The sequence below is a fragment of the Bos indicus genome, chromosome X (genome assembly GCF_029378745.1).
Source record: "Bos indicus isolate NIAB-ARS_2022 breed Sahiwal x Tharparkar chromosome X, NIAB-ARS_B.indTharparkar_mat_pri_1.0, whole genome shotgun sequence".
NCBI classification, from domain to species: Eukaryota; Metazoa; Chordata; class Mammalia; order Artiodactyla; family Bovidae; genus Bos; species Bos indicus.
In genome coordinates this window covers 139,806,965-139,829,204 of record NC_091789.1, presented here as the reverse complement: position 1 = coordinate 139,829,204, position 22,240 = coordinate 139,806,965, and the positions used below count along the sequence as shown (strand labels likewise).

At 44.2% G+C, this 22,240-nt stretch overlaps 1 protein-coding gene across 2 annotated transcripts; it reads left to right on the top strand.

The window, feature by feature from the left end:
- Positions 1 to 781: 781 nt before the first annotated feature.
- RAB9A (RAB9A, member RAS oncogene family) lies at positions 782 to 20,312 on the top strand. Of its 2 annotated transcripts, XM_070784673.1 has the most exons (4): positions 783 to 973; positions 14,707 to 14,797; positions 15,633 to 15,663; positions 19,234 to 20,312. In XM_070784673.1, exon 4 carries the CDS (start codon positions 19,265 to 19,267, stop codon positions 19,874 to 19,876), a length of 612 nt encoding a protein of 203 aa, XP_070640774.1. In that variant the 5' UTR covers positions 783 to 973; positions 14,707 to 14,797; positions 15,633 to 15,663; positions 19,234 to 19,264; the 3' UTR covers positions 19,877 to 20,312. The 2 variants fall into 2 exon arrangements, with proteins under 2 accessions (XP_070640775.1, XP_070640774.1); XM_070784674.1 differs by lacking the exon at positions 14,707 to 14,797 and having other exon boundaries at positions 782 to 973.
- Positions 20,313 to 22,240: the final 1,928 nt, after the last annotated feature.

The following is a 22,240-nucleotide window of genomic DNA, read 5'->3' as shown; positions in this document are numbered from 1 at the left end:
ACTCCAGGAGTTGGTGATGGACAGGGAGGCCTGGCATGCTGCTATTCATGGGGTCGCAAAGAGTCGGACAGGACTGAGCGAGTGAACTGAACTGAAAGAGCCAGAGGTTAATGATTGTGGGCCCAGGAAACAATAAAGGTGAGATCCTTTTCTTGGAAAGTAAACAAACTAAATCTGCCCTACAAAATATATTTATAGAGGGACTAAAAATCCCTCTCTGGTCTCCAGTATCGACCTGCACTTAACTCCGTATTTCAAGTGAGGAATTAAGAGTTCCAATACCGCCTTTTCCCACTGCTTCTTTATACATTTCCCCACTACTGCTTTATATTTAGAGAGGCGGGAGGCAGTAAAAATTTTAAGAGCAAGGAAATTTAAAAAAATTAATCAAAAAATCCTGTTATTTCACAGTATCACAGATGTTTTCATTTTTCAATCTATTCACTTGTCTATTTGCATATTCATTTCGCCGCGTAGTCATAGCATCGTGTGACAGTGCTTTTGCGGTCTGTTTATTCCCATTTTACGTCAGCTTTTAAAGGTAACTAGTATCCGTGCTGTCTTTTCCCGAGAACGCAACCCGAAGAAAACCCGTGATTCAGCTAGAGGGGATCGGCAAGGAGTGGGTGAGGGCAGGGCGGAGGCGACCTCGAGGCCCCGCGCCCCGATTCCCCCAATCAGGCCCCGCCCCGACTTCCCAGGGCTCCTGCCGACCAGGCCCCGCCCCACCTTCCCAGGGCTCCCGCCACCCCGGGCCCCGCCCCGCCGACTAGGTCCCGCCCGCTTTTCCCGGGCCCCGCCCCGGCCCGTCGCCATGTTGTTCCCTCCGTGCAGGACGGGGGCAACCGCAGACTGACCCGCGCCGTGCCGCCGACGTCTCCTGCCTGCTGGCTCCTCGACCCTCTTCACTTTTTTTCCCTGCCCCCGGACGGACCGGCCCGAAGCTCCCGAACTTATTCCGTGTGGCCGTGAGGTGAGCGGGGCGCCGACTCCCCTCGGGGCTGGGCGGGGGTTGGGGCCAGCTGCGCGGGCGTCAGGGTCTGAGCGGAGCCCGCCGACGGCGAGTGCGGCCTGGGCTTCGGGCACTGGGGCGGGGGGCGCGCGCGGCCAGTGCGGGTCATTTTTCCGCACCCCCCGGGAGAAGGGACGACTTGTAGACCCTTGCCTCCTACTGTGTCTGACGCAGGTGGAAAGACGGGGTCCCACACCTACACACCCGGGGAGAGAGATACACGCCCCAAGACAGACACCTAAAAGTCCTGGAGACGCACACGGGGAAAGAGATCCATTAGCAGCTGGGATCAGGGAGAGGGACACAGCCACACAAACCCCTAGGCGGGAGAGGGCATATGCTACCCGCAGGGAAACACGCATACACGGAGAAATCCACCCAGGCACCCCAAAGCAACCCACTCTGACGTGACTCACAGAAAGCAGAGGCGCTCACGATTTGATACTGGCGACTTCTGACCTGCTTCCCAGGTGAACGTTTGCTGAGGTGTTAGTACCACTCCGGAGACGAGGGGGGAAATATAAAACTAATCCTAGGGGCTGGAGGCGGTTTGGGCCGTTATCGGATGCAGACTCTGGCCAAGGTTTCCGAATGGCGTTCTTCTCGTTCTTCCAACTTCGTTTTTTAAAGAGACAAGATGAAAATTTTAAGTGCCGATTTAATTAAGTCGAAGAGTATCAGTTGGGTTTGGGTTTTTTTTTTTTTTTTTTTCAAGTGATGATACATCCCGTGACCAGGGTTCTTTTGAGGAATGACTTCGGGTAGTTTCCAAATCGTCACGTGAACACGCTCTTTATGTAGGATTTCGGCGGCCTGATAAAAATAGATTTTGGTTGCTTTTTAAAAAATTAATGAAAAATTATTTTTCGTGCTTGTCTTTCTCTGCCATCATAATTGTAGTGGAAAATCGCTAAATTGCCTGTAATCTCAGAAACTTTTCGGTGGAACAAAACTCAAGACATGAAGGAAGCTCAGTACTCTTCTGCCACGGACCTTTAAGGAGACTGTTTTTCGTTTCTCTTTTTCTTTGTTTTCTTTTCTCTGGTGTGGCCGTCTGTTGTCTTCAGTTTTTTGTGTGTGGATATTGTATTAATAGTAAATTCCTCTAGTTTATACTAAAAAGCTTCTGGCTTGCTGACTTATTTACTTTGGAGAGTTTTGTGAGTTGGAGAGATTTTTGGTTTGTCATTTGTCAGGTTAGAATAGACTGAGGAAAACTAAGTAGAACACTGTTGGCCTTGACTCCTGGCCGAGTTCTTGGAGACTAAGGAAATACTTCAGTGCTGTTCGCTCTTGTCCAAGCTCTCCTCTTTCCATTTTTTCTTCCTCCGCCACTTTTTCCATCTAGACTGTGGTTCTCTGGAGGACTGAAGATAAGAGCCAGGATTCCGAGTAGGCCCCTGTGAATTTAGAGTGCTAGTGAGGGGTGGCATTTGACAACCTCTGCAGCCTTTTTGGTTCACACATGTGAGAGAGTGCTGCAGGCATCTATTGAGTAAAGACCAGGGGTGCTGCTCAACATCCTACAATGCACAGGACAGCTCCTCACAGAGAGTTGCCCAGCTCAAAATGTTGCTTGTGCTGGGGTTGAGAAATCCCGCTTGACGTCAGTCCATGTAACTCCAGAGCTCACAGTCAGTGCTTCTCTAAGTCCTTCAAATGTGCTGTTGGTTCTTGTTTAGGAAACTTCCTGGACTTGGGAACTTGAAGAGATTTCCCTTGACTGAGAGACATATTCATTCATTTGATAGAATAAGAGTGACCAAAAATTTTCTGATAACAGAAATCTCCCCCTGCTCCCCCTTTCTATTTCGTTGGCAAAAGTGTTGGAGAGAACTTGAGGGGCATTCGGGGCCTTTGAAGCTGACTTAGGAAATTTGGTTTCAGTATTCGAATTGTCAGCAAACATTTTCTGAGTAGCTCTTCGGTTGCTGATAAAAAGGTGCTAGTGATACCAAGGGCAGTGGGGAGTCCCCCCCTCCCTGAAGCGTACAGTCTGATCACAGTCATGAGATTGGGATCTAACTTTGTCTTCCCACAAAGTTCATTACCCAGCCTACTCAAGGTCGTGGGCCAGGTGTTTTTAAACAAAACATTTGCAAACCAGCTCATAGGTACCTGTTTCATGGTATTTACTGTGTGTGGACTTAGGTGAAATGGGGAAAGGTTGATGTGTTTTTCTTTTTGTGTTCAATTTTATTGGAGGAGGTCATGGCAACTCACTCCGGTATTCTTGCCTGGAGAATTCCATGGACAGAGGAGCCTGGCAGGCTACAGTCCATGGGGTCACAGAGTCAGACACGACTGAGCAGCTACCACATAGTTGGTTTACAATGTTGTGTTAGTTTCCAGTGTGTAGCATAGGGACTCAGTTATACATATTCATTCTTTTTCACATTCATTTCCCATATAGGTTATTACAGAATATTGAGTAGAATCCTCTGTGCTACTCAGTTGGACCTTGTTGATTATCTGTTTTATATATAGTAGCGTGTGTATGTTAATCCCAAGCCCTGGTTGATGTGGTTTTGATAACTTTGTAAGTTGAACACTTGTGAATATTTACAAGAAACAAATCGAGAAGCCATTCTTGTTGAGTATAAAATTCTTCCTTAAATTAGCTTCAGTGGACAATAATTCTGCATGGATTTTATCAATGAATTCAAAAAATAAGCAATAAAAATTTTTAATTGATTTTTGCATTCTTTCCTGACTTTTTCCAGCATGTTTTCATCATGCCTAAAACTAGCCCCTTCAGTCCATGTACTGCTTCATTCTGGTGGCAGATGTAACTCCTAGGTGAACTTTGTGAGTGAGAGGAGTCCTAAAGGCTTGGCCCTGAAAGTTCCCTGGTGGCATATTAAGACTTGGGGCCTTCACTGCCGTGGCCTGGGTTCAGTTGCTGGTTGGGGAAACTGAGATCCTGAAAGCTCTGCAGCGTGGCCAGAAAAAAAAAAAAAAAAGATTGGTTCTATTTAGGAATTGCTGTGAGAGTGTTATTCATTTGGTCAACATGGCATCTTTTGTGAGGAGCTTTGCTTTTTGCCTTGTGCTGATGGACACTGAGTGTGTTCATTGCCAATGAATAGATTTTTCTGCCTTGTATCAGGAGTTGTCTGCTGTGGGGTAGAGGGGATGCTGAATTATACACCTGAAAATGATTGCTATCAAGTGCAGTCTACCAAAGGGATGTGTGCTCTGTTACTACTGCAGGGGTTTTATCCTGGGGAGAATCAAGAGAATGGTGCAGGAGGAGCACCCCCTGCTCTGGGGAGTCTTGCTCCATGTGCACTTGGTTTGCTGCTCTGGCCAAGTTAGGTCACCACATTTCTTTGTAACATTGAGCTGGTTGTACTTTGTAATGCCTTTGTGGATCTATGACACCAAGTAAAGACATCAAATTATTGGCTTCCAAGTACAGATATACCTCGGAGATATTTTGGATTTGGTTTCAGACCAAAGGTTTTGGTTTTTCACTGCTTATGAAAGTTACAAGACGTTTATACCATACCTGTGTGTTATGCCTAAAAAAACCAACATACACACTTTAATTAAAAAATACTTTGTGGCTGAAAATTGTTGGCCATCGTCTGAGCCTTCAGTGAGTTGTAATCTTTTTGCACTGCTGATATCACTGATCACAGATCACGGTAACAAATATAATAATAATGAACAAATTTAAAATAATGCAAGAATTATGAAAACGTGATGCAGAGACAAGCAGTGAGCAAATACTGTTGGAAAATGGCACTCATAAACTTGCTTCATGCAGAGTGCCAGAAACCTTCAGTTTGTAAAAAGCCCCTAATAACTGTGAAGCACAGTAAAAGGAGGGCTGCCTGGAGTTCTGCCTCAGGCAAGCTGGTGAAGCAACAGAAGGAAATAAGCCAAATGGAAAAGTGTGTGTGTGTCTGTGTGTGTGAGAAACAGGTCTCACTTGAAAGGTAGCTTGGTAATAAATTTGTTAATCAAAACCAAGGAAAAGAAAATAGAGCCTGTGACTAAGTAGATCATCAACAGAACATGTATTAAGAATTTTTTTTTTGAGGGGGTTGGTAAACTCACAAAAGGCCCCAGGGCGTTTGGAGAGCTGTGATGCAGATGAAAGGTCAAGGTTCCTTCTGGAGGAGAGCTGGGGGACCCAGGTGTGTAGGTGAGGGGGGCCTGGCTGCCCTGTGTTGGGGAGGGGAGGTTGGAGCTTGCCAGGGAGGCTGGGGGTGCCTCTGCTCTGGAGAGAACTTCCCCAGCGTGACTCTTGGCATAGCACGTGTTGTGAAGGTGAGCTCCGGGTGTTTGCACATCCTGGGTTCTTCCATTACCTTCTGTTAATTTTTTACCATGCCGGGTGCAGAGTAGGGCATGCTGGTGCTTATCACGAACATAGAGAGGATGACGAGTGGTGAGCGCATGTAGGTGAGGTCGCAGCTAGATCAGCGTGGGCTGGGGAGAGCCAGCCCTGTGTCTGGGAAGAAATACAGAATGGAGCAAGACAGGCCATGGAGGTTCACCAAACTGGCTGCCCTCAACCTGCTCGTTGCAGTGCAGGGACTCAGAACACAGGCCCCACTTGTGTCCACGGCCTGATGCCTTCCCAGTGTCTGCTATTGTTAGAGGGGGATGGAGAAACAGTATGGAACAGCTTGCTACATTCATCCCGTGGCCACATTCATTATCCAGGAGTGAAGGAGAGCAGAGCACGGCATCCAGTGAACTGACTGCTGGGTCTGTGTGGGCTGAACCATTTTCATCCCAGGTTCTTGTGAACTGGGTTAGGTTTTGGGGGAACAGAGGCTAAGGTCGTCTCCAGAGGGTTCATTCTTGTGAGAGGGGCTGTATTTGTCAGTGTTGGAGAAGTCTGAAAAAGCGCCTTACAGATTTCTCTTCCTGGCACTTGCTCTGTAGAAGCATATCACAGATAATGGAGGGTTTGACTGCTTTAACAGGTTTGCAAATATCAGAACTCCCTGGAGTGCGGCATGCGGCTAGGTGACCACTCTCGTGGGCGCAGTCTTGCGCTGGGGTATGTAATCAGAGCAGTGATTAGGTGGACGCACCTGAACATACGTCTGTGGTTTCGTTGGAAGTCAGAACAGAAGAGCTGCTGGAAGGCCACGTGTTGGTAAATACAAAGCATTTCTAGAATGAGTTCCAGTACTCTTCAGTAACATTTCAGAATGTTTGGGAACAAACAGCTGCTACCCTCTTACCCTGTTCCGCATTAATATTTGTGCAGCACCTGATTTTTATCATACTAGCCCCAGGGAAGCCCGCCTCCCAAAGATACGATGTCATAGAAAGGAATGTGGTGTGATCTACCGTGAACTCATGAACTCCCTTTTGAGCGCCGGTTGTGAAGCATCCTGCAGACTGCCAGCACCTCTGTGACGCCCTCTGAAATGTCATATAACCTGCCCTGCCCAGTTCCCTGCACGCACTGTCGCTTGCTGTCCCCTCCCTCATCATCTGGAGAGTTCCAGTCCCAACTCCTGCTGCGAACAGTTTATTAGGAAGTAGGTCTGCTGGTAGGGAGGGGGCCCCTGGTTGCCGAGGGGGTGTCATGGGGTTTCCCCTTGTGCTTTCTACCCAGCCAGCCTGTATGCGTCTTTGCTGAGATGCGCCCCATGCCCTCGGGGCCGATTTCTCCTTGACAGCTGTTTCTCCCCAGGTAGGTTTCCTGGCTCTTCAGTTTGTCACTTGACTTTCCGTCTTCCTGGTTTTGTTGCTGTCTCTCACTACAGTTGTTCTCTTGTTGTCCTTTTTGGCTTTGTATATTTTTTTGACTTTTCTTTTCTTTTGATGGGAGTGAAGGTCACACGTGTTTGACCTGCCCTGTTCAATTATACCAGGGGGAAGTTATTCAATCTTTATGAACTTGGTTTATTGATCCATAAAGCATGGGTGGTAGCATCTGCGTTGCAGGTGACTTCAAGGTGCTCTGCGCCAGGTACCTAGTAGACACTCAGAGAACAGTGGCGGCTGATGTTATTGTAGTCATAGCATTTGTTATTTGAGCAAACAAGATGGTGGCAGTAAGCAGGGAGTGAACTGGACACGTTTCTTGTGTGGGTGAAATGGGTAAGACAGAAGAAAGAGATTTTGAAAATGGGGAAAATAATTAGCTTGGTTTTTATATCTGTCGAATTTGAACTGCCATCTGAATTCATCAGATGACTGTATTATAAAAGGGGTTGGAATTCTTATCTGGCGCCCAAGGGGCAGAAGGGTGGAGGTGGGCTTTAGGAATCACTAGGTTTTTATATCCCAGGAAGATATGGTTTGGGAAGAGGTAAAGGCATCATTGACACAACGGACATGAGTGAGCAAACTCTGGGAGAGAGGGAAGGACAGGGAAGCCTGGCAGGCTGCAGTCCTTGGGTCACAGAGCCTGACATGACTTAGTGACTGAACAACAGCAAGGGCATCAACCTGGTGATATATATGCTCTAAGAGCCTCTTAGAAAAGGGAGCCATTTGGGTTGCAGAAAGCTAATGGGGTGAGGGGCAGAGAAGGCAGGGTAGCTTTATGGACAGTGAAGTAGGAAGCATTTTCAAGGTCATTGCTAGGCCATTAGACCTAACAGACAGTACTGGTGACTGAGTCCTGGCTAAGACTTGAAGGTCCCACTGATGCCTCTAGTTAGAGGTGTGGTACTTGGAAGACCCTTTCCCATTTGGGCCTCCATTATCTTACTTGTTTTAAAACAAATGCCCTCAGAAGGGTACTCCTTTGAGCTTTGATGCCAGGTAATACATTCAGACAAATTGATCCATCTTAGAATTCACTGTCCACTGGGTGGGTCTCTCGTGAAGACACTGGTCAACCAGGAGGTGTGTTTGTAGAAGCGTACACGGGGAAGTCCTCAGGGGACACTTTTTTCTTCAATTGCTTTAGGGCTGCGTGTGCCTTAGGGGTTTTAGATGGGGACTGAAGAGAAGCCCTTGGATTGGCCTTTGGGAAGTCTCCCATGACTTCTGCTGATGCTCGGGGGGATAGAGAGGTTGAGAACCTCCATTCAGTGAGCAGGTGCAGAGTTGATCAGGCACAGAGCGAAGTGTGTCATGATGACGGAGTAAGTCTGGGCTCGGGAAGGTTTTTGTAAGCCAAGTCAGCTTCAGTACCTTGGTGGGGTACTGAAGACTACAGCATCAGTGATGGAGATGTGTGGTGAACTTTCTAGAAGGCTCCCTGCAGCACTCTGATGTTTCTTCTCATTTTGACCTGGTGACGGTTTCCCAGCAGAATGGGAATCTCTAATCTAGTTCAGTCCTATATGCTGGATATACAGCTGTTCTCTTGAAATAGATCTTCTTGGGAAATTCCACCCCTCTTACTTCATTTCTCTAACAGCCAAAAAGTTCTACCTTGCTGTGGCCTCATGCCTTGTGGGGAGTGTTGCTATACTGACTCTTCCTTGAGCTTACATGGAAGTTTCTCCAGCCCTCACCCCTTTCTGCTTCAAATTAAAGATAGCAAGCAGGTTTCTTACCTAACTTGAAGAGACGAGTCAGAAGCAGGGTTCCCTTAAGTTACAGCAGATCATCGCAGATCATGTTCAGTTTGTGTTTCGTTGCTCTTAATATATTTTTCTAACATGCACATTCACATTCCTTTCTTTCACAATGCAGTCTTCTTCCTGAAATACCCTGCTCTACTTCATAGTGTAGTATTCCTATTTTGTGACTTTTATTCATTTGTTTGCATTTTAATTTTGTCCTCCAAAGTGCAGCCTTAAAACTATCCCCACTCTTTTCTGTCAAGCATTTCAAGTGCATTTTTCAGGTGTCTTCGTTACAGGTAAATTTATGCTTGTTCCTTTTGAGGACTTCATTAAATAAAACGAAGAACAAAATGTTTTCCTCACAGGATTAGCAGTTTCCTGTGAATAAGTCTCTTGATTGAACTGTCACAGTTCATGGTCCAAGTGTAATATTAATGAAGTCTTATGGGTAAGGGAGAGAACCTCGAAACAGTAATGGCAAGTAAAGGTAAAAGTCTTGAGGGTCTTATGAACTACACAAATTAATCACACGAAATATACAAATGTTGCAGACGCTTATTGATCACTTCTTTTTTAAAAAAAATATATTTAATTGATCATTTCTTGAGGTGCATACTCCATTAAGAATCTGATGAAACCTTTTTGACTCTTTCCAGAGGAAGGCTCAAGCACAGTTCCATCCATTCACTCACCCTTGTCTCACCTATGATTCTAGAAGGTGCATTTTCCCCCTGCAGCTCTTTCATGGACTCGCAGTTAAGCACACTCCATGCCTGTACTTTCCAATGCAGTACTCGTGTAGCAACTTAAATGTAACCGAATTGAAATGAGATTAACACTTCACTTCCTCAGTTGGACCAGCCACATTTCAAGCGCTCAGTAGCTGTATGTGGTTTGTGACTACTATATTGGACATAAGAACATTTTCTTCATCACAGAAAGTTGTGTTGGAGCACACTGCTCTCTATTTTCAGGATAATTTAAGAAAATTGAGTTCCTTAACCAAATGTATTTTTTTCTCCTCTCTTCTCCCTACCTACTCACTCCACCACTGTTAATGATTAGTTAGTATATCTAACTACAAAGGTGCCTTGTTTTAAGCAAAACTGAGAGTTTATATTTCTACTAGATGCCTGATCTTCATAAAAGAGCACTCATGGAACGACTTCTTTAAGTAGGATGAGCTGCTCTGACTTCGTGATATAGCGTGGTTTGATTTGTACAGTTTTTTCCTTCTCTAGCAGTCTCTGAGGCAAGGCTCAGTGGTCACCTAGATAACGTGTTTTCATGTGGCAAGTTGTGCCTTCCAAGTTGGTCTGTGCCTGTGCTATTTGCTTAATTCATTTTGTTATGCTCCACTTCTTGCTGTAGAGATAGTGCCCATTATTATACTTAATGACTTCCTTGACATGCCTTGTTCAGCAAGACACCCAGGAAGACCGGAAATAAAAGAGTGGAGCTAAGAGGCTGTTAAGCGAGACACACCTGTATTGAGAGATAAGGAAATAAATACAGCCTAGGTGAAAATAGAAACGATGGAGGGATTAACCATGCTTTTGTGGCCTTGGTTAGTTTCTTTGAGCCTCAGTTTCTCAAGCTGTGATATGAAATAAAGTGGCGTGCCTCTAACGGGGACATTTAAGAGTGAGTGCAAAAGAAACATGTGATTTTGAAAAGAAGAAAAAAAAAGATCTGTTCCTAAATTTAAGTCATGAGTGATAAATTCAGTTTAAATTTTTGGAAATGAGAGTTAGTCAAGGGGTTTCAGATTTGAAAACCTGAGAATTTGAGGAAGCCGTTTATAAACCTAGCATCCTTTCGGCAGCTTGTTAACAGGAATGTGGGTCTTCAGCATTTCCTGCTGCATTCCAGAGTACTTATTTTAAAGTGGTTTTCTCATTTGAGTTTCAAGTAAGAATCAAATTTTTTTTTGTCTTCTCCCACATATTTTAATAGACCTCAAAAACAGAATGGGGGAAGAACTGATTGAATAGAGAAAAAACTGCAAGTACGGAAAGTACAAATAGAAAAATAAGAATAGAATAGCAAGAATGAAAAAAAAAAAAAAAGAATAGCAAGAATGAAGGAGGAAGTAGTTTACTCATGGTTCTCAATTTAGCATTCATTTGATACCTCAGCGTGTGGAAAGCTGTGTACTAGATGTTGCAGACCCAAAAAAGGGCCTGTGAACGGGTGGCATTAGGTGTTGTGTGTCCCTCCAGGGAGCTGACAGTGTAATTAGGAAACTATAAGTGAATGAGAGCTGTAATAGAAGTGGAATGATGATGAAAATGAAGAGAAAGATTAGGTTGTGAGGGACGTGGCAAAAGTGGGCCTGTAGATAACTAGGATTTTCATAGCTGTCAAGATGTGGGGAGGGAACTCCTAGTGCAAGATAAGGGCCTGAGCAAAGGCTGGACAGTAAATGCCTGATAGGTTTGGGAGTGGTGACCTGTAGGGTTATAATTGGGACAAGCAGGTAGGTATGTGAGGTTGGAGAGCTCTTTGAATGCCGTGCTCAAAATCCTATATAATAAAAGTAATAAACAAAGAATTGGGTTTTGTTATGTGTACGGATGGAAGCAGTTAGGTCCATGACCAATAAAAAGGGTCTACCTTTAATCCACACAAACATTTCTGTTTGAGATATATATTCTCCATGCTTGGATTTGACTCCCCCCTTGGTTTGTTGTAATAATCAGCTTTGGAAGCGAGCATGGAGATAGAGACCAGAGAAAAGGCTCCTCTACACTATCCGTAAACAATTGATAGTGCAAGATAAAAGTGCACGATTGAAAAGTTGGAAAAGAGTGTTATAAAAAGCAAAGGGCTGGCATTCAATGCTCTCTTTTTATCTTTAGTTTTGAGGTATCTGTTGAAAACATAGTTCATTTTCTTTCCTGCCAGTAACCTACTTAACCAACTTCCCATTCAGATGAGTGTGCACCATAGTTAACCTTCATTGTTGCCAGCACGTGATCTTGTAATCCTGACGGAGTATTTACTGTGTGTGTAACTGCTTATTGAAAAGGATACTGCTGAAGGGACAAGGAGATCATTTGTGGCACATATAAATTAGGGTCTTATTGCTAATTCTCAGGCTGAGTGTGTGTGTGTGTGTATCAATAAAAATATGTCTAGATTATTTAGTTATAATTCACATACAATAAAGCTTACCTTTTTAATGTGTACAGTTCAGTTGTTTTTAGTATAGACACTGAATTATGCAATCATCACCACTAATTCTGGAGTATTTTTGTCATATACCTTCTCCCCACACACACACAAAAAGAAACCTGTGCCCATTAGCAGTCACTCCCCGTTCCCTGGAACACAAATTTACTTTCTGTCTCTGTGGATTTGCCTATTTTGAACATTTCATGTAAATGGTATAATGTATGGCCTTTTGTGTGTGGCTTCCTTAAATTATCATGTTTTTGAGGTTCATCCATGTAGTTGCATGTATCAGAACTTCATTCTTTCCTGTGACTGATTAATCTTCCATTGTATGGAGAGGCCACATTTTTATTATTCATCAGTTGATGCACATTGTGCTGTTTCCATGGTTTGGCTATTATGATTAATACTATGCTCTTCATGTACATGGCTTCCCTTGTAGATCAGTCGGTAAAGAATCTGCCTGCAGTGCAGGAGGCCCGGGTTCAATCCCTGGGTTGGGAAGATCCCCTGGAGAAGGAAATGGCAACCCACTCCAGTATCCTTGCCTGGAAAATCTCACGGACAGAGGAGCCTGGTGGACTGCAGTCCATGGGGTCGCAAAGAGTCGGGCACGACTGAGCGACTAACACTAACACTATTCATGTACAAGTTTTTGTGTGGATGTGTTTTTATTTCTCTTGAGTACATACGTAGGAGAGTACTGCAGTCCATGGGGTCGCAAAGAGTCTGACACAACAGCTGAACTGAACTGAACTGAACTGATGGTAATTCTGTGTTTACCGTTTTGGGGAACCGCAGATTGTTTTCATTATCATTGCACCATTCTGCCTTCCCACCAGCAGTGTATGACAGGTCTAGTTTTCTCACATCCTCAGCAACACTTGTTATTGTCTGCCTTTTGGGTGTGAAGAGGTATCTCATTATAGTTTTCATTTGCATTTCATTCCTGGCTAATGATATTGACCATTTTTGTCCATTTTTAAATTGCTTTTTAAATTATTATTTTAAGAGTTCCTGGATACTGGTCCTTTATCAGATAAATGATTTTCAAGTATTTTCTCCCATCCTGTGGATTGTCTTCACTTTCTTGATAGTGCCCTTTGAAACACAAAAGTTTTAGATTCTGATGAAGTTCATTTGACCTATTTTTTCTTCTGTTGCTTGTGTTTTGGGTTTCATGTTGAATTATTTTTAATATAATCTGAGTTATAGAAAAATTTAGGAAGCAGTTGTCCTTAAGGTCTGGTGGGTAGCAGTATTTGAAGAAAATTTAAAAGAAAATTATTTCTGTTTCAATTACAGCATTCAGTCAAGCTAGGCTTTAAGTGAAAATGAAGTTTTAAAAAATGCTTCTGAGTTTGCCAACCCCTGCCCAAATTGCAGATTCAAGAGCAAAATAAATGATTGTTCTTGCTTTAAAAGAATACTTTTGATATTTGAAAAAGGAGTATGAGTGTGAAATCAAGTCAGGACTTTAAAGACTTGGTGTTGATTGTTTGAGATTTTCTTGCAGACTTTCATGTTAACCTATGAATTTTTTACATGGTGTCATCACGGTGTACACATTCTTTGGATTTATTACTTAATACATTTCTACAGACCTGTGTCTCCAGTCTAATCAAGGGCTGCAGAGCATCCCCAATTATGCATTTAGGTCATTTCCATTTGCTCCACTGGGAACATTTTTGCAATGTTTTTTTTCTCCTTGCTGTTTTTTGAGGGCGAGTAGTTTTAGAATGGTATGGGGATGTATTTTTGGTGTAGAGTTTAGAAAATGGATGGCTCAGGGAAAAATCTGGGCATTTTTATCATAGTATAAGACATTTCCCTTAACTGAATCTTTTTTGAGATCTTGCCTCTTTACAAACGTGAAGTTGCCCTGGGAGGCACTCTGATCTCAGTATTGCCTCTGCATGCAGAGGTGCCTGCGGGGGTGCCAGGAGCGCGGGGGCAGGGTTTCCAGGGAGCTGAGATCTAGCCGCCTGGCCATGGGTGAGCGGGAGGAGGGGTTTGGGGTGAGTAGCTTACTGCAGTCTCTAGTAGGAGGCCAGCCACCCCAGAGCACGCTGACACCGTCAGTGGTTGGAGAGGGATGGTAAGTGAGCCACCACCACTCTGCCCCTGGCCTCCCTTCTGCCCTCCCCATATAGCCTGCTCTTGTGATCGCAGACAGATGCTTTTCTGGACTCCGCATCTGCTCAGGGATGCGGGTAGGCTCACTCTGAGGGCATTGGCAGAAGTCTTTTGGTGGCCTGCCCGTAAAGTCCCGTGGCCGCACAGCTCGTTCCTCGCTCCACCTCGCCACGGCGCCCCCCACTGCTGGCTCCAGGTGGTCTGCCCTGGGCTCTCCCTGGCCACGTGGGTGCCTTTGCACCCCGGTCCTGGTTCCAGTCATACCCCGCCTGCCCCAGTTCCTTCCTCCTCCAGCCGGAGCTGTGCAGTGGTCAGAGCCACTTGTCAGGGTCAGAGGCCCCTGGGGTGGACACTTGCACCCCTTTCCTAGCTGTGTGACCGCCAGCAAGGAATGTCACCTCTCTGAGTCAGAGTCCTCATCCCTAGGGTAGCTGGTGGCGAGTGGATGCAGAAATGCAAAGTCAGTGGCCTGAAGGGCTCAGTAATTGTGAGGGTGGTGGTGGTTTTGTCCTTAACTCCTAAATGTCAAGATTTTGAAGGGTATCGTGTTTTTCATTGATTGAATTTATAATTGAATTCATTTAAGTCCCACAGAAATGCCCTTTGCTTTTAAAAAAGGGAGGGAGAGGAGTTTGAAACTGTTGGTTTAGTTGGAAAGAGGCTAGTGCTTTAGCACAGCCTGGTTGGCCCAGGAAACCTCCACACTGAATTTGGTGTGTGGGACTAGGCTCCTTTGGCTTTCTAATATCGGCCTGCATTGCCCTCTCATTTGTTCTGCCTGTGACTCTTCTAGAAATTTGGCTGAAGAAATGGCCATGAAAGAATCCTGTCTGGTTTCCATGAAACTATCAGTAAAGGCTTCTTCATGTGTTTGTTCCACAGAAGCTGTCTGCGCTCAGGCCATGAGCCTGGCACAGTGGTGAGCTGCTTTCCCTGGTGTCCGTGTCTCAGTGAATCTTTCCTCAGCCCTCCGGTAGGTCCTGCTGTTGCCAGAGTCCCCAAGCTGCAGGGTGTCCAAGAGCTTGGCCGTGGGTACGGGCTCTTGGGCTTTGGCACAGGGAGCCAGTTCTCCTTTCTGCCAGTGGCTTTTGTTAACTCACAAAGTTTCCCCTCTGCTCTGGCTGCCCAGAAAGAAGCTTCAGGATATTCTGCGCTGCCTTAGCCCAGATTTTCCTGTGTCACATTAGGTGCCTGTCCCTTGAGTGGCCCTTCTTTTATCCTTGTTGGTATTGTTCAGTTGCTCAGCTGACTTTGCGACCCCATGGGCTGCAGCATGCCAGGTTTCTCTGTCCTTCGCTATCTCCCGGAGATTGCTCAAACTCCTGTCCATTGAGTTGGTGATGCCTTGATTGTATTCTCTGGAATGTGATTATTCTAAATCACTCAAAATTTGGGCAGAATTTGAACAACAAATGAAATATTTTACATTTCATCTTAACCAGATTTTATATTTGTCTGAATGGGATACTTAGAAAAGTAGGGTGGATGGGGACATGTACTTCTTAAAAAAAACAAAGTGTATTTGATTCTAGGGCTACTTTTAGGCTGAGAAAGTTCATAGACAGCTTGCAGGTGCAGTTTTCCTTTTTTTTTTTTTAATTTATTTTTTAATTGAAGGGTAATTGGTTTTCAGAATTTTGTTGTTTTCTGTCAAACCTTAACATGAATCAGTTATAAACTAAGAATCTAGCTACTAATAAAAGTCGGACATTTCTTTTACTTTTTAATTATTGTGTTTACTCTTAAAATTATGAAAACAGACTGAATGTATATTGCTAAGGTGAGCTTTCACATTTTTTTCTTTGCAGATAATGATGATGCTTGAACTGAACAATTAAGGTAAGATTTATGGCCTGTGTGTTATGCTTTTCTTATTTAGATTTCTTTATAGTGTTTAGCTGATTGCGAAAGTCATATTTTAGCTTGGGTGAAAATTATTGCCTTTGGGCAATCCTAAACTGAAGTATAAAAGGCTTCATATTACATTTTAAGGTAAGTCTTGAAAAGAACATAGCAGGATACCTTTATTCATTCAGCTTATACTAAAGAGGTTTCAAAGGATTTTTCTGTTTTTAGAGAAGAAAAGGGGAAGAATTTTAATGTTCATAAGCTAATTATGTTATGTTAACGATAGAATGCATCAAGCTAACTTTTGTTAGATGTAAGTGGGAAATAAGATAGTTTGTATAATCATCTTTATCATATGTGTGTCTGTATTCAGTGCTGCAGCTAGACTGAGCGAGTTGTGCATGTCTATATTAGTTGTCTGAGCAAATGCCAACATACTCCCAAATAGGATTGCTGCTGCTGCTGCTGCTGCTGCTGCCAAGTCGCTTCAGTCATGTCCAACTCTGTGCAGCCCCAGAGACGGCAGCCCACCACACTTCCCCTCTGGGAGGCCCCAAATTACATATGGGAAATGTAAAAAAATGTACCTATTTCCTGGTGTGTGAGTCTAGCGTATCCCAAATCCCACATTATTATGCAAGAAGAAAAGAACTATCAAAGTATCCTGATAAAAGTTATGATTACAAATCTCAAGGAATTTCTAAGACTTAATTCGGTAGATATGTAACCTCTCATCTGGGTGGAGGCTGTTAGATTGCACAGTCTGGTTTATAATGTGATGTAAAGATACTAACAAGTTGATGCTGTGCAGTGGAAGTTTGTGTCTAGCAAACTAGACACTTAACTAGAGACTTAACTAGAGTCCTGGGGTAAATGGTAGACTAGAATTGAGCACGTCTTTTACACCCTTACAACACAACATGAAACGTCCCTGTTTATGTATCTTGAAAACCCTGGGAAAGGAACAGTCCTCAAATGAGGGGCTGCTGGGGAAAGTTTACAGTGTTAGGGATGACAGAGCGTTCTGAGGGCCAGGTTACTTAGATGTAGTGGGTGGGGTCGCCAGCAGGGAGAGCAGCGTGGGCCAGGGTAAAGGTGAGTATGTGGGCTGAGCCCGTGGATCTGAATTTCACTTCCACTTGACAGTGCATTTCTGGATGGCTGATGCTGAGAATGGGGAACAGGACCAGGTGTCTTGCCTTAGAAGTTGGACTTAGACCTGAGTCTGGAAGACCACTGAAGAATGTTAAGGAGGGGGCATTAGCAGATGCTTCCCCAGTAGCTCAGTGGTAAAGAATCTGTCAGGAATCCGCCTGAAATGCAGGAGTGGCAGGAGACGCGGGTTTGATCTCTGGGCTGGGAAGATCCCATGGAGGAGGAAATGGCAACCCACTTCTGTATGCTTGCCTGGAGAATCCCATGGACAGAGGAGCCTGGCGGGATATGGTCCTTGGGGTCGCAAACAGTCGAACAGGACTGAGTGACTAGTACTTTCACTTTCCCTATGTAAGAATAGTTGGTTTGCATTTTTGGTTTTGCTACTCTTTTTTTCTGGGTTGAAGTCATGTAAGCAAGATTCCAAAGAATTAAACAAAGGAACCGATTTAGTGCACTGTTACTGTGTCAGGAAATGAAGGGGTTTGAGATAGTTTCAGTTTCCTTTCTGACAGTAATTTAGCCTGGGCGGTGGGCAGAGCCATGTGCTGAGGTTGAAAAGTCTCCAGGTAGTATGCTCCCTGATTGCCTCACCAATTTAAATTGTTTAGATTATAGTAGTAATTACTGTAGCAAGTAATTTCAGAGAGCCAATAAGAGGGGCAAGTTGCTACATGTTTGTAAGAATAGTGTGGTAGCATGTAGTAGGAAGATGAATTCTTGCTGGTTATGGGGAGTGTTCAATTACGTTATACTGGGTCATGCTTGTGTATACCAGGAGATTGCCAGATAATGTTTGTTTACTGCAATGATTTATTTTTTCTTTTGGGTGACATGGCTCAGCATGTGGAATCTTACTAGATCCCCAACTAGGGATCGAACCTGGGCCCCTTGCAGTGAAAACATGGAGTCTTAACCACTGGACCTCCAGGGAGGTCCCTACTGCAGTGAATCATCCTAGTCAATATAACAGTTATTGTTCATGCCTTTGCTACCTACCCATTGAGGGATTCACATTATCTACTTGCATGTGAAAGTTAATTGCCATTTTTGCTGTAGGGCTGTGCTATCCAGTACAGCTGTTTGCTCTTTAAATGTGACTATTCCAATTAGTTAAGACTATAGAAAATTTAAAATTCATTTCCTTTCTCCCAAGTTGAACTTGAGCACAAGTTCAGTGCTCAATAGCCACATGTGGCTAGTGGCTGTCATATCCGACAGTCCACATGGAGGATGTCTCCTTTGTTGCAGAGAGTACTGTTAGACGGTACTAAAGATTGTCTGCTTTTACAAATTTTCATATCTTAAAAGCCATTTTATACTGAAATATTTACAGACTACATGCTATAATTTGATTCAGAATAATTTGGGAGAAGGGAAAACGGGACACTATGGAGCACACAGGATTTGCTGTAAGTTGATAATTGGCAAAACTAGGTTTAGGGTCTGTGCGGTATCATTAATTATTCTCATTATTCCAAAATTGTGTATGTTTGACATTTTCCATAATAAAGAGTTAAAATAGAAGCCTTAAATAAGAACAACGCTCCCACCAGGCTGTAAATAGGTGTCTGAATCTTCATATGCCACGCCACCCCACCCTTGCCCTCCTCACTTCCCCAGGCTGGTGTACGGGGCAGTCTAGTCCTTCCCCAGGGCTTCCCCTTAAAGCATGGGCACCATACCACATTTTGGTTTAAGGTTCATTGCATCCCCCCTCGAAATACAAGTAACAGACAGCCCAGGCTCCCATTTGTTCAGAAGTGTTGGAGCTGCCCAAACGAATCTTATGGGTAGAATGTGGTAGGTTACTATATTATGATAAAAATTCCATTGGTGCTGACGTTAATGTTAGCGAACTAAGTATCCCCGGTGAAGAGAACAGAGTCCTTGACTCAAGTGGTTGGCTTTGGTCTGTTCACAGCCAGATCAGTGAACTCTGTCTCCTGTTCCCTGCTTGCCAGCTCCTATGCTGATAGTGTTGGGAGAGAGACAGAGGGGATTGTCCAGAATCCTGAGAGGAAAGCCATCAGTGAACACGGGCACCATGCCACCAGAGGGCGGTTTGTAGTTGCTCTGGAAATGTGCCCACTTCAGTCTCCTGCTGCCTAACAAATGGTGGCAGGGCTTGTTGTGAGCTGAGAGGATGGTTTGGAGGTTAGACTCGGCTTTGAGTGCCAGCCTCAGTCAAGGGTGACCGGAGGAAGGGGAAGAACGAGCCCTCAGCAGTGGTTGTCGGGAGTGATGGTCCGATGGTGCCTGGCGCGAGGTGCAGAGCTCAATAGGTGACATCTCTTGCTGTCACGTATTCCCTGCGTTTTCTTTCCCTTAGCACTGATGTTCAGAGAGGCACGTGGAACTAGGTACAAGTCTAACAGAATGTAATGGTACTCTTCTGTTTTACAGGGTTCCACAGTCAGAGATCTTGAGATTAATAATGGCAGGAAAATCATCGCTTTTCAAAGTCATTCTCCTTGGAGATGGTGGTGTTGGGAAGAGTTCTCTAATGAACAGATATGTGACTAATAAGTTTGATGCCCAGCTCTTCCATACAATAGGTGTGGAGTTTTTAAATAAAGATTTGGAGGTGGATGGACACTTTGTCACCATGCAGATCTGGGACACGGCTGGTCAAGAGCGCTTCAGAAGCCTGAGGACGCCATTCTACAGAGGTTCTGACTGTTGCCTGCTTACCTTTAGTGTCGATGATTCTCAGAGCTTCCAGAATTTGAGTAACTGGAAGAAAGAATTCATATATTACGCAGATGTGAAAGAGCCCGAAAGCTTTCCTTTTGTGATTCTGGGCAACAAGGTTGACATCAGCGAGCGGCAAGTGTCTGCAGAAGAAGCCCAAGCCTGGTGCCGGGACAACGGCGACTATCCCTACTTTGAAACGAGTGCAAAAGATGCCACGAATGTCGCCGCAGCCTTTGAGGAAGCAGTTCGAAGAGTGCTTGCTACCGAGGATAGGTCGGATCCCTTGATTCAGACAGACACGGTCCGTCTGCACCGGAAGCCCAAGCCCAGCTCGTCTTGCTGTGGAAGTTAGAGAGGTAGCCAGTGCAACCTGACCAGCTCACCCACATGCGCAGATGGGCTCTGGGCGGAGAAGAGGGTACGCGTGTGCAGCAACGCATCACATACTCAACCATTAACCGTGCTGCTGCCTGTCAGTGGGTGGGGGAAGCGACACATCCCCTCATGGGAGAATCCATTTACTCAGTAATGGCGCCTGACACGTACCCATTGTAACGGCTGTCTAATAATGTTTAATTTAAATATGTATGTTACAGAGCTAATAAGTGAAATGACCAAGACTTTATAATTAAAACACTTAAGTATCCTAGAAGTTACTGTCTTTTCCCTGGGAATATGGAGAACTACTTTTTCTATGTGTATATTTTTATGTAATTAGCATTCTGTTCCTGGTTCAGGGAAAGCATGTCCTAAAGCAATAATGTTAGCTATTAAAGATTAAAATTGAATGCATTTGCACTGTGGTTATTTGATTTGATTACTACTTCTTTCTCTTTATGTTCGTTTTTTCACTCTGCGTATCAGAATTGATCTCACGAGTAATCACTTGTCATTTGTGAATGCCACACGTGAGCCACACCCCCTTCAACACAGAAGCCAGCTTTTATCATTTTTGGAGGAAATCCTACTTCTGGTTGGTACTTGGTGTGAGGGTAAACAAAGACCTCTTTATTTGGGCATGTATTTATCCAGTGTCACTGAACTGTGTGGTGATTTGGTCGCAAGGAGATCTTTTGTCAACTCTGCTTCAATGACCAGACTTATTGATAAAGCAAATCATGGTCTTTTGTGAGTGCTGTGTCCTTCACGCTGATCCTGCCCTGCAGAGGCACACTGATGCCTGGGCTGCATGTGAGTGAAGACAGCACCCAGGCCTGTAGAGCAGTGGGTGATCAAGGGACATGCTTTTGTGGGGGTGGGCCTGTGGCAGGGGAGTATGTTTTGGGAACAGCTAGACTGAGATACTTCCCTCCCTGGCCCCATAGCTTGGGAACCACTGACAAAGAATATCATTACAGTAAGCTAAGATTTTGAAAGTCTTTAACTTCCTAACACAGCAGACAGTTTGGCTGTAAGCAAAACATTTTCACATTTTAAATTTGGGGAGATTAAATCTCTTTATGTTCTCAGGTTGATGAAGAGAGAGCTCTAGTTTTTATTATTTATAATCAATTCTGCTTCTCCAAACTCATCCTCCACTCAAAAAATAGGCATCCACTACTAACAAATTAGTGTATATTATATATTGCCTTTATTTTTTTCTCTAGGGGACTTGCTTTGTTATTTTAAACCAAGTATGCCTGCCCATTGTTTGGTGACGTGCCCTTTTCGCTTAATCTGTCGGGATGTATTTCCATTATAGTAGACCCAACTCATTTATTTGCCACATGGATGTCTCACAGTCAAGCCCTTCTTGACTGCTAGCTAGCTGGCAGTAGGATATTAACGTTTCCTATACCTTGGTCACCAACGGATATTAGGAGTACATTTTTTGTTGTTTATTATTTGAATAGATGATAGAGTCACATGGTTGAAAAGTAGAAGGCATAAGGAACCAATGTCTCCATTTCCTGCTTGTGCAGGCAGCCATGTGTCAGTCTCTTGGATATCCACGTAGATTTTTAGTACATAAGGAAAGAATATTGTGTTTGCCAGGGCTGCCATAACACGTGGACTGGGTGGTTTAAACGATGGGGATTTCTTTTATAGTTCCGGAGGCTAGAAGTCCACAATCAAGGTGTTGACAGGTTTAGTTTTTCCTGAGTCCTCTCATCATGGCTTGTAGAGGACCTTTGCTCTGCATACAACTCTTTCCCTACCTCCTCAACCCCATCTCTCTGTGTCCAGATTTCCTCCTCTTAGAATACTACTAGTGAGATTGGATTTCCCTGTATTATACAGTAGGACCTTGTTTATTTTACATATAAAGAGCTTATTTTAACTTGAATTACCTTTTAAAAGGCCCTGTCTCCAAATATAGTCACATTCTGAGGGACTGGCGGTTAGGCTTGTTGAATATGAATTTTTGGAGGGACACAATTCAGCCCCTTACATACAGTGTGTGTAGGTATTTACAAAATGTAATTTTGATACTTGTATAGGTTTAACTAATAGCTTAGTGATTTCCCCAAACTTTGAAGCATCTTTTCAGTAACTTTTTTCCAGTTAGTTGGCATTTCAGAGGTCTAGAGCTGGGCAGCAAAGTTTTTATCCAAGGACCATATTTTTGTGTGTGTAAAGACAGGCTGATGGAAGGGGGAGTAATCTAGCTTCACAGTGTAACTTAAAAGACCTGGTGAACAGAGGCTCCCTGAGCAAGGCCAGTAACTGAAATGGGACAAGAAGGGGAGGAACAAGACCCAACTAAGAGCTTCGG

Coding starts and splice junctions, on each gene's coding strand:
- RAB9A (XM_070784674.1), top strand. CDS start 19,265: ATGGCAGGAAAATCATCGCTTTTCAAAGTCATTCTCCTTGGAGATGGT.